This window comes from Bombus fervidus, chromosome 10, assembly GCF_041682495.2.
Source record: "Bombus fervidus isolate BK054 chromosome 10, iyBomFerv1, whole genome shotgun sequence".
In the NCBI taxonomy this organism is placed as follows: domain Eukaryota; kingdom Metazoa; phylum Arthropoda; class Insecta; order Hymenoptera; family Apidae; genus Bombus; species Bombus fervidus.
Window position 1 is genome coordinate 11,718,842 of NC_091526.1, and position 12,401 is coordinate 11,731,242.

Below are 12,401 nucleotides of genomic sequence, written 5' to 3' on the forward strand. Positions count from 1 at the left end.
TGCGGAAAAATGTAGATCCGCGTGAAAGTCGACGATTTAATTATAACGCGTCGAACGGATACGCTTCGAAACGATCGCATTCGCGTCTGATTCGCGCGTATCGCGCTCCAAGAGGAAATCTTATCTTCGTAGAGTCGCCAGACGAAATTCGGCATCCTCGCCGCACTCTCGATGCTCTGCCATCGTCTAAATTCCTCCTCTGTTAGATGCGATTCCGGCAAAACAGCTTTTTGCCGAGCGAACGCGTGCGCACGCAGGACCACCGGCGGTATCGCAGTTGTCGTCGACTTAACGTCGATTTCGCTTGAAACGAATTCTGTCCGTCCTCGTTTCGTCAGAGTCAGCAGGATCGAGTCCGGGAACCGGTTTAAGAAGTGATTCACGCGTTATTTAAATGGTATAAATTGGTCGATTCGAAGCGGAGATAAAAGCTCGTAAGACGAATCACAGCTTTAATTATAGATTTCTCAAATTTATGTAAACAAGCAGATAAATCCACGGAGGAACACAGATCGATTCTATCGTGTGTGCGTGCGTGTGTGTGTGGGTGGATGGGGGGAAGTGATTTGACGGGCCGAGTCGAAAGCCCGAAATAAATCGATCGATCGTGCAGTTTCGATCCTCCGCAACCCTTCGGACGATAAATCTTTCGGAGGAAAGGCCGGTCAAAGCGGGCTCTCGATCGGCGGCGGGCCATCGTTTGGATTTGGCGCGAATGGAAAGCCAAATCGGAACAAACGATCGAACGACCGGAACGTCAGAGGCTCGACCCCGAAAAGCCAGCTTCATTAGCGCGTACGTGACCGCGCGTCAAAATAAGTTCAAATTAACTCGCGAATCCCAATCAAAGGCTGCCCTGCAGGGACAAACAAAACTGGAATTTCGCTTCTGTCGACCGCCAGGGAGTGGTTTGTTAGTCCCGTATTTGGCGCTGATGCTGTAAGTCGGCGAGAATAAAAAAGAAACGACGAGCGGGAGAGGAGGAGAGGCGCGAGGGAGAGATCAGGCAGGCAGAGAGGAGGGGACGGATAGGTTGGAAGGGTAGAAGGGTGGGAGGGAGGGAGGGAGGATGGTAGGAACTGGAAAAGGAAATGGGATAGAGCGAGAGATTCTAGCTGCCGCGTCAGGGAGATTAGGGGATCGTAGGGTTGGTTGTTGCCAGTAGAGCCAACGTGGGCACGGAGCGGAGGGGTGGTTAACGCTTCGCAGCCGAGGCTCAGAATAAACAACAATATTATAACGCGAGCTTAATTGCGCCAGAGGGCTCGGTAACGGGCGCATAAATCGGAGCAGCGAGCGCGCGCGCCCTCCAAACTACCCTCCCCACATCTTCCTCTCTCTTTACCTCCGTCTTCGTCTCTCCGATTCGCCACCCCCTAGAACATGTAGCAGTCTTCCACGAGCCGCTCCCGGAGTAGGATTCATTTACAATAAACATGTCCTCCGCTAATTTCGTCGGTGGAAAAGGAGGAATCTCCGGAACGGAGGAGCGTCTTAACCGTAACGTACGTCGACGTTTCTGCCTTCTCGTTCACCGGAGACGATCATTCGTTAGGGGAAGATCGCGAGTTCTTCGTTATCGAGGATAACGTTACCAGAGATTACGAGCCGAATTTCTACGCGGATATCCGCGTTCTCAGCCATTCGTTACTCTTCCAGCCTTTACGCCAGTCTCGGGCTCGTGGAAAAAATTTTAATTAAATAAAACAACTCGCTGCTCCGGAGAGCGGACCATATTTTTTATTTCGCTTCTGGATTCGCCTTCTTCCCTCGTTACCGCATTACGAGAACGCGCTGAAGCGGCTTTCACGGAGTATTCGTGTTCACCGTACCGCACCGTACTACACCGCACCGCATCGTACAGCACCGCACACCGCGCGCCAAACTTATCGAGAACAGCGACCCGTGGCGTGCTGCGACGCGATACCGAAAAATTTCCCTCGTTAGATCTAGTTGCGATGCTTGTGGTTTCCCAATGTATTCGCACGTTGGCGCGCCAAGTCAACGCCAATGACGATAAAAGCCGAAAAGAACGTCGAACGAAGCGTCGTCGATGGTGGATAAAAAGAAAGCCGAATGACTCTTTCCTTCGTTTATCGTACCTATATATATACATATAATTTATTTATTCTTTTTTTGTGTGTGCGTGCGTGAATGTATTTTACGAATGGATAGACGCGCGGAGAAGTTAAAAGACGGCCGGCCAAACGAGCAAACGAACAACAGAAGGATGGAGAAGAAAAAACGGCGGATGGAGGCTCGGGGGGATGCGGCGTTTCGAAAAGAGCTTGTAAAGGGATGGAGAGAAAAAGAGAGACAGAAGGGCGGGTTAGGTCTGGGTTAGCGGCCTGCGGCTATATCTACGCGTCCTCGACCGCAGGCCTGTTTTATTTTATGAATCGCAATATTTCACGCGACAACTGGACTCGCGGGGCGGTCACCGCTAAACTGTCTGCATACGGGGGCCGTGCTTACCGCGTGCCACCATACCAAACCATACCACACCGCGTACCATCGCTACCGACCACCATTGCCACCACATAGGAACGAAGAAAACCCATGCTTAACGTACGTACGTTCGTACACAGGCGCGTTCTTGCGACACAATGCGCGCACCGGAGAGACACCTCACTAATACATTTCAATGCGACGAATGCGGTGCAACAGCGTCGTCGCATTGTTCCTCAGGGGGGCATGCAGAAATCTTTCCTCCTCTTTCTTTTCTCTCGCGAGGCCAGCCCGAGCCAGGTCCACCGTTTTGCTCTCCGGCAACGCGGACAATCCCTCGTAGGATTCAGCAGGCCGGATGTTTAAGGGTGCCTACGGGGTGATCCGTAAAGACGACACCGTGCCTCATTAGCAGCGCCAATGGAGGTGAGAGAAAACGATACACTCACGCACACCGTCCAGACAATGGTAGGATAAGAGACGAGAAGGGTTCGCCGCCGATTCTCCATTCTCTTCGCTCTCTTCGGCCCCTCGAAATTTACGATGATCGGAGATTTATGTACCGCTTCAATTCGAACATGCCTCGCGTTCGAATTAACCGTGCGAAGCTTCCTACTCTGTTTTGTCATTATCTCGGATCCAGTAATCCCCTACTTTTTACATTCCCTCTACGATACGACGGCCAATCTATCAGAGTTTCGAATTTCCTTTTCCGTTTCGAATACAACGATTAAGACGATCGTTTGAACGATCGGTATAACTTTAATCCATTAACCGGAGGCAGACGAGTTAATTCGTTATTCGTTTCGTCAGTGTCCTTAGACACTACGTTCGTTCTATTCAGAAATCCCCTGTTTCTTCGTTCTCGTCCCTCGTTGCGAAACAAACTCCGTCATTTACATACGTAAATTAAACTTAACCGAATTAAAATCAACGCCGAACAAATGGACGTGTGTCCTCGATCCATTCGAATTCGTTCGACGATTATAAAAGTCGGCGTAACGATCGAACGGGCTAATAGTCGTGAAAAAAGAAAACGCGTCGTTTTTACCCCACGAAACCAACTACCGTGCGAGAAGCTTTCGTTCGTAAATAGTATCGGGAAAGTGATCCGGTGAAACGTCAACAGGCAGCGAGGTTACGCCAATCTCACCCAGTATGCCTATCTTTACGGCGTTTACCTGACCGGCTACGAAGGAGGTGGACGCGCCATTACTGCTACGGAAGATAAAAGATACGCGCGCGCCACGCCGCGGTCCATATATGTAAATACCTCTGGGGAACTGGCGTACACATCGTCAGGCAGAAACGAGAGGGTTGCCGGTGGGTAGAACGCTGGAAAGGACTGACCAGAGCACGACGAGGAGAAAAGGCCGCGCGGTACGAGAGGCGGAGGGCCCGAGGGTGGAACGAACGAAACGTACGGTCAGTAGCTCGCGTATGTAACATACTATCTTGAATATGCGCATACATCGAGAATTGCCCGCTTATTCTGAGAATTGGTTAGGCGATCGAATGCGCGGGAGCTGCCCGTCTTCTCGTAATTATCTCTCTTCTCTTCTTCCTTCCTTCCTTCCTTCCTTCCTTCCTTCCTTCCTTCCTTCCTTCCTTCCTTCCTTCCTTCCTTCTATCCAACCCTTCTTCCCTCCCTTCTTGCCCATTCTCACCGCGCCATTCCTCGCTTTCCTTCTTCCTATTCTTCCTTCTTTTACTTCTTGCAGCCGCTACCCGCCTCGTGCTCTTCCATTTTTCGATCTTCTTCTTTTATCTCGGTCCTTACCGGTGTCACGTTCTCGACCGATCCCTCGCAATTTCCTCCGGTATCTCGTAACGAAACACACGTCCAGAACCGAACGAACGACATTGAAAACTTTGGAAATTGAGACCGAGCAAAACGTACGAAACGCTAGCTTCGTATAATCGATGATAACAGTTTGTTGCATCCCCGAGAACCTACCAAGTTTGTAGAACGCCTCTTGCTAGATTGTCTCCGTTTACTCGGCAAAACGGAGACGGAGTTTGGATTCGACATTGTCGACAACTGACGCGCAACCGACGCTCGCCTTGCCCTCGATTCTTGGCGTAAATGAAGCCGGAGAAAGTCCTAATCAACGTGGCTCGACCGGAAGTTTTAACAACCTGCGGTCGAAAGATGACGCGCGGTTCTAGGTACGCGCCTGCTTTGTGCCTCTGACAGCGGACAATGATCGAGCGGCAAGACACTGTTGCGGCAACTTTCCCGATAGACAAGTCGAATTTACGATGGAACCAGGTCAGTCGGTTAGTCTCGACGTGGAAAAGAATTTTTCACGTTCTTGCAACGTACACGCCTTATAGAATAAAAAGCAATGCATACGTAACGTCAACGTATACGACGAGATAACGCTCGTCGCCAGATGTGTGACAGAGGATAGTTTCTGAAAAAGTAAAGTTACGTTACAGCAGGTCACCGAGAGAAACGAACCATATATTATTCAACGATGTATAAATCCACGAAAATTCTTCCCTCTTGCTATCAGCTTTGCAAACAAACTCGCTATCTCCGAAGCGTATTGACCTGCCACACCGTATCAATCGACTCGCTGTACAATTAAAATGGTTCGTTCTTTTCGCTTCGCACGACCACGAACAGCTAATCTCTATCGAAATTCGACTTTCGTTCGAATCCGGAGATCTTAACCGCGATCGAGAGCGTATCGCCAAAAACTCGATCGAGCCTGTATCGAAACGCTATGCGTGGACCGTGGAAAAGATCGCGACGGATATAGTAGGAACGACTATAGGGGTGCCTAATCCCTGGAAATGGCCGGAATCGTGACATTAAGCGAAACCCTTGTCGTTTCGGGCGGAGACGCGGAGACTTCTGACCGACTATTCGGCACGAAGACACGGCTAGGTTTGAGAAGGTAACGCGTGTACGAGACGGGATAGCACGAGTGGCAAGAACGACGAGGATCGAACGGAAGGAGCGATCAAGGAGGGAGCGAAAAAGGGACGAGGAAATCGAGCCGGGTGAACGAGCGAGCATACGTGTTAACATTTGCTTTATAGCGATCGCTCGGGCAATGGTTTAATACCAGCATCGACGACGCGCGAGAGAAATGTCTCCGGTTCTGTGTGCGGCGATGTTTAGTCGCGGGAACCTACGAACGCTAACTTTCCTCCATAGTATTCACATTCGCGTATCACGTAACGAACAAAAGTATTCGCGCAGATTTTTCTCTAAGATTCTCTGGAATTCGATAAAACGTACGGTTCTTTGTCGATTGTTTTTTTTTTTTTTTTTTTTTTTAAAGCAGGTAAAAGATATATATATATGTCGGGTTATCATTAGGGTTAGGGGAGTGTGACGAATCTTTCTTTGGATTAGACACTGTCGTTATGCAAGAAGCGAAGATATTTACCAGTACAACTATGATTGTGACAGAATTTGACAAGTAACCGTGGTAATTAGATACCCGAGATGCGAATGGCAATGATCTTAGACTCAATGACGAATCTACGGTCAACGGGATGACGAATGCGATTTCTTCCACAGTCTAAGTCGAACTCGACTCGCCGATCCACGATTCGGGTGTGACCAACGTACTTGTCCACGGTGCAAGTAAAACTTATCTGACCGAACCTCGGTCCAAGCGGAACTGCCTTCATATAACTCCTCTCCGTACCTCTCTGTATCCCTCGGGTCAATCTTTGTTTTTAAGGAGAGCTGTTTAATTACTCCATACATCTGTTAGGTACACGTCTCTCCCGTGACCGTGGCTACGTTCAGCGACCCGTTATGTCACTTGGAGCCTAAGCCCACTGTCATTAATCTCGGGCATCCATACTCGGATTAAATCATAAACAACTATTTCTCAGTTTTATTATTTAAATACAGCAGCAATAAAAAGTCTGGACTAAAGTATCGGGAACCTTCCTAAACATTCCAAAGAAAGGCCCCGATGTTCTTTCATCCCCGATGTATATATACGTAGAATAACATTTTTTAGTTACTGTTCCAGTTTGAAGACTAAGTGACTTTGAATATCACGATACTACACCTTTAACTGGTAACCGTGATCATTTATCTTGTAAAATAAGATGCAGCAAGTACTTATTACAAGGTATTATTCTATTAATTACTTCATAAATATAAAGACGTTCATGAAAGGACGAGGTAAATCTTAAGATCCGATAGTTATCGAAGTTATTAAAATCATAACTTCATCTGTCTGTTTCATGCGAGTAAAGTCGCCGGTAACCGAGCGACTCAAGATACGCAAAATCAGTATCGCGACACTGTATCTCATGAGAATCGTCGTACAAACGCTCCTATAAGCGGTACATGTACCATTGATATCTATCATATGCGTATCGCGATGCACGTATCTCCGCGCGCAATTAACCTAACTCACGAAGCTCTTTGTAAATGCCTGTTGTACTTCGTTACGTTCGCGTGTTATATTTTTATTGAAATATTGAAACATGTCCGGTGACACGTGGGCGATATTTAAAGAATCTCATTGAATAACATCGAATGAGACGTTACATCGCTGCTTGGCATTAATAGTGGCGCAACTCGGACAATGTAAATTTCTAAAGAGAGGTTTTTTAAAATTCGCAAAGGAACCTTCGTGAGTCGTTTCAACGACATTAATAAGGCTGACTCGACGCAAGATATGCCACTATTCGCGAAACCACTATAATCTTCCACTTGTAGCGTCGTAAAACAGCCGAAGATGAGCGAATATCACTGTAAAACTGAGGCCAGATTGATGAAATAAGTTTGAAGAAATAATTTTCCCTTTCCACGCAAAACTGATGGAATTATAACGTTCTAAAATTACAATTACAACGTAAACTATACCAATTATGGTAAATTATCATAAAATTATACCACGATAAATATAGAAACACAACGCAGACCTCCTATCGAACGTAAGAAAATTTGAAACTGTTCGAGTTGTGTCGCTATCGATGCCAAGGGGCGATATGGGTTTCTACGAGCATTTCTTCGTTGCTTTTTAGATGCTGAAATATTACCTACGCTATATGCAATCGCTATCGATTCCTCAACCCGATTCAAATAGCATCGTTAAATACGTATTGCCATGGTCCACCTCGAGCATCTGCTAAACGTATCGACGATTCGTCTACGTCGTTCCGGCATTCGCTCCTATCCGTGGTCCTTCGAGTCGCGCGACCTCCGCAGCGTAAATTGGCATTAGCGGGATTGGATTCGATCGCATTTTTAATAGGACCCACGGGGCGTTAATCCGCGCTAGTAATTTCGCTAGTGTAACGAAGCATTAGCGAGTGCAAGTTTCTAGTTACGTAGGTTGGTACTGGTGGACGCGCGCGCCGGTAGGACGCATACTTGCACGGGCCATAATGCAAGCCCATTAAATGCTAGAATGACCCGTGGGCTTACAGGCCACTATGAGATGTTAATACGAACCGGTGGCAGAGAGCGAGCCGAGTTCCTTCTCGCACCACGGTTTACTCTCGTTCCTCCACCCCCACCACCCCTCTTCTCTCGCTCTGCAGAGTTTTCCGTTCCATCTCCGTACTTTCTTCGGCCAGTCGCCTCTCCCTCTCGTCTCTCGCTACCCTTGTCCATGGACACGGTCTTTTATTTTATAGTTATGCAGCGAGGACACTTTTACTACGAGAACCCGCGAACGTTTCGTGGTTTCAGCACGCGAGCCCGGCTTTTATTGTCCTACACTTTTTATCCGCGAACGCAACACCCTTTACTTAGAACGGAAGTCGAGCTCATAGCCACGGTGCGGCACGGTGGTCCCTCGTCTCAAAGACGCTTTAATATTTGCGTTACGATAAGCGAGCGTTTTCTTCCACTCTCAACATCGAGTCCCTTAAGATCGTGATTATACTTAACTCGAATTCAAAGGGTTAGGCTTCTTTCGTTCAACGATGCTTTCATTTTATCGATACGTTCGTTCGCTGGTCTCGTTGCCAGAAGGTTCGGTCGTTGCGTTGCGTTAACGTATTCTTCAAAACGATCCAAGAAAACGGCAAAACACTCGTTTAATTAAACGGAGAGATTAAAAAGTCTGTGCTATGCGAGATGGGAACACGTGCCGTAACTTATCGTATATTTTAACCGGGGTCTTCGATCACACGATTATTGTGATTATAAAATTAATACGATCATTAATCGGCACAATATTAATGGAAAGTGTAGCGAATAGCAGTTGTACGCGTTCGGAGCCTGATATCTTAGCTATAATAAAATTTGATCCACACTGGCTTCATAACAAGGCGAACATTTACCAGCGGCGATACGAGATCTACGCGGTGTCGCGACTACGTAACGATACATACGATACGAGGGGAAACAGCCTTCTGTATTTCGATTCAGGCTACTTTCGAGTAAGCAGCGATGCCCACTTTTGGGGCGTAGCCTAGAATATTTACGATATTACTCTCGCGTCGATGTTAACGCACTCGCAAAGGTAACTCGACGAAAGATAAATAGCTCGGTGAAAGGTAGCGAAGTACAGAGCGGTTTGCATCGAACGCGGTCACGGTTCGTTCGACGACCTACCGATCTACGATCGATGCGATATAATTGTACCTAACTGGAAATCCCGTGATAAATGCGATCCTTTTGTTAGCCGGATAATGCAGCAAGTTTTCTACGTTAAACCCATTGTTGTCACGATACAACGTTTGCTATACGTCATACGAGCCATCGAGAGCTTTCGTACACGAAGAACGTGCCCGAGCAATTACTTTTACGCGCCATTTTCGAACGATCGTTTAAGATTATTAATCGCACGATAATTTTCATCCGGACAGAGACAGCTTCTTCGAAGCGTGCCGATATTCGCTGTAAATAGTGTGGGACTGGGAATTCGTATGGATAACTGGGTGCGTGATAGTCGACCAGATCTTATTTTCATTTCGAAGCAGATGATGAAGATCCGAGCGAATATTTATGCTTCGGATAGCTAGTAGAGAGCTGTTACCGTTTTTACCATTCTAAATGAATATAATATCTCGGTTTTGAGGAACAGGAGGATAAATTATTCGCAACATGACGTCTCAACGTGCATGTACTTACTTCCTTTCTCATCGCGTTACGTACAAAAAAATATAACGCGTCTAAAATATGCCGCGTCTAAAAGTTGAAAGTTCCCGGACGATTTATCGTTAAGAAACGTACGAACGCGCGTATACTATATGATCGAGAACTCGCTGTAAAATCCAACGTCCTCACAATTCCGCCGTATTAATTCGAACAGGTCGGATAGGTCAAAGGAGCTGTTTTAAGAAAAGTTGATTTTTCGCGACAACCGGGCATCGATTTAACGCACGTACGTCCGAAGCATAAACTGTTATATCTTCGGTTTCAGCGTAGATAGAATATTTTCGTACTACCTGGTATGACTTGATTTAAGCGAGAGTCGCAGATACGCTTTCTCGACTCAATACGGCGGAATAGCGTTAAATAAAACGGTACTTACTTCGTGTAGAAGGCGCTGTTGCACTCGGAACAAACAAAGCCGCGTTTCCGTCCCAAACCTTCCGACCATCCCGACGATGTCGAAGCGGTGCACTCTTTCTGATGGGCGTTTAGGTCGGATCTCCTGGAAAAGGGCACGAGACACTTGGCACACGGAAACGGACGCTCTCCGGTGTGGCTTCTGATGTGATTCCGTAATGACACTTTCGCGAATGTCTTCTTGCAGATAGGGCAAGAATACTTCGCCAATGATTTGCCAGAGTTCTCGTCTTCGTTATCGTTTCGCACGATCCCGGCGTGAAGAGCTTCGTGGAAGATAAATTCCGCTTGAATGTTGGTCGAGAAGCTGCAGCTGTTGCATTTCCATTCGTCTCTCGCGTCCGCTGTTTTCGTTTTATTCGATTCATCGTTTGAGTCATGGCACTTGTTTTCCCTCGTGTGCCTCGTCACGTCTTGCGAGAGGGCAAACAACGTACCGCATTTGGGACATCTGTAAACATCGATCAGGTACATGTACGATGGTTCGCCAAAATATTCCAACAATCGCAGAAATTTTTCATCGATACGTCGCGCGTATTATACGAAACGTCCTAATTATTAATTCCCACTAACTACGGCGTATCGTTGATTTTACCAGCTCGTTATATCGTTTCAGTTTACGGTATTGTCCGTTTTAACTAATGAAATATTTCACGTTTTCCGTGTCCCCTACTCTTTGAGTGATATCATATCGTACGGTTACGGTTTCTAAGTAAAATTTTAGTCTCTTTCGACTTCGAAATAAGAGGTAGAATATTTGAACTACGGACTCTGGAATGCGTATTATCGCCACTTCGATTCTCTTACCTATAACAAAGCTCGGGATGACTATCGAGAAGGTGTGCCTTGTGCTCCGATAAATTCGCCTGCTTCTGCTTGCAATGAGGACACTGCCGAACCGTGGACGTGGACGGGCCTTCGTTGCTTTTCCGAGCCTTCACCATCTCCTTGTGACTGGACGTTCTTCGATGTAATACGGCTTCTCGAGCAGTGGCAAAGTTCATCGAGCAGAACGAACAGAAATAAGGCGTTGGCTGCGGCGAATCGTTCGTCTCGTGTTTCTCGATCTTCGTGACGTGGGAAGACAACTGGTGACGCTGAAGTGCCACCAACGATCGAACTATTTGCGGGCACAGATTGCATTTGATTCGCTGTTGATATTCGTCCGTCGCGGTCAAACTCTCTTCGTGGCCAGTTTCCTTGATGTGCAATCGAAGTTGCAAATTATATCGGAATCGACGATCGCAACCGCCGCAGGTCAGAGCTCGCTGACGACCTATCATGATCGGTACCGAACCATTCATCATGGAAACAACGTCGCGATGACTCGAATCGACCAGATGCGCTTCCATCGTTTCGTTGTCCTCGCACCAAAAGTCGCAAGGAGTGCATCTGTAACTGCCGGCGATCTGGGAACAGAGATCGACGAGACGGGAAATAATCGCCGAGCATTTTTTAAATAAGTAGATACTAGATAGGAATAGACAGAATTTATAGGAAAAGAGTTCCATTGTACTCGTAAATCAAAATCATAACGTAGAGGGAATACCTGGTCGAGCGTTTTTGCATGAAGATCGGATCGCCAATGACGCAGGAACGTTTCCTCTGTGTTACAGTAAAAACGACAAGAGAAACACTGAAAAGGGCACTGCCGAACCACATTCGCCATATTTTCTAGTAAAAAGCGACGCGCCCGTGGGCCGCAAGGATTTACACCTGCCACGCGGCAGTGATAATGAGAGAGCAAATGCTTGCCCATTTGCGTTCTTCTCACTCGGGCATGGCACATTTCGCAACAAAGTATTTCCTTTTCTCGTTTTCGCAAACTTTTCTTCGCTTCTTTCGTTTCCCCCGCTTGTTTAGTTTTCTGTCAAACAAGCATATCCGTCAGTTTTCTACCTTCCTCTAAATTTCTCCCATATGTATTTATATATATATAGAGAGAGAGAGCGAAAGAAATAAAGGCATAAGCGTGTAACTAAACGAGGTAATAAGAAAGAAAAAAGAAAAAACATAACAAAAAAGAAACCGAAGGAACTGAGAAAAGGAAAAAGCAAAGAAAGTAGAGAAAGTTGGAACGGATCGAAGAAGCAACGAGACGAGAGGATAAAGATCGAGATCGTTACTTGATTACGAGTCGATGATTTTTTCAGTGCGTTCAAGTTGGCGGTACGCGGCAGGCAAAGAACGCCATCGATTTCTCGGATGCTCCTTCTAGCGTGCAAATCAGAGAGAAGATGCCTGTTGTAGACCAATCGAGAAGCAAGTTTCCTGCCGCAAGGACTGCACCAATATCCTGATTCGATATCCGTTTGTGCGCCCGGTACCCATTTCCCTCGTGTGTGTCCTGGCGATGGTTGTCCAACGTTGCTCTTAGTCTCGTACTCTTCCGTCTTCTGCGAGATGCCAGTGGAAATTTTTCAAAACCAGAGCTTTCGTTTGT

The 12,401-nt window shown here is 46.9% G+C and overlaps 1 protein-coding gene across 2 annotated transcripts in view; it reads right to left on the reverse strand.

Annotated features, from left to right (window-relative positions):
• Nucleotides 1–12,401, reverse strand: part of LOC139991727 (uncharacterized) — a 41,311-nt gene that overhangs the window by 17,867 nt on the left and 11,043 nt on the right. For both annotated transcript variants that reach the window (XM_072012040.1, XM_072012041.1), the window contains exons 3-6: nt 12,085–12,354; nt 11,508–11,825; nt 10,766–11,367; nt 9,921–10,409 (exon numbers count right to left, since the gene is read on the reverse strand). In XM_072012040.1, coding sequence (XP_071868141.1) covers nt 9,921–10,409; nt 10,766–11,367; nt 11,508–11,825; nt 12,085–12,354 — 1,679 coding nt within the window. The remainder of the gene's footprint in view (nt 1–9,920; nt 10,410–10,765; nt 11,368–11,507; nt 11,826–12,084; nt 12,355–12,401) is intronic.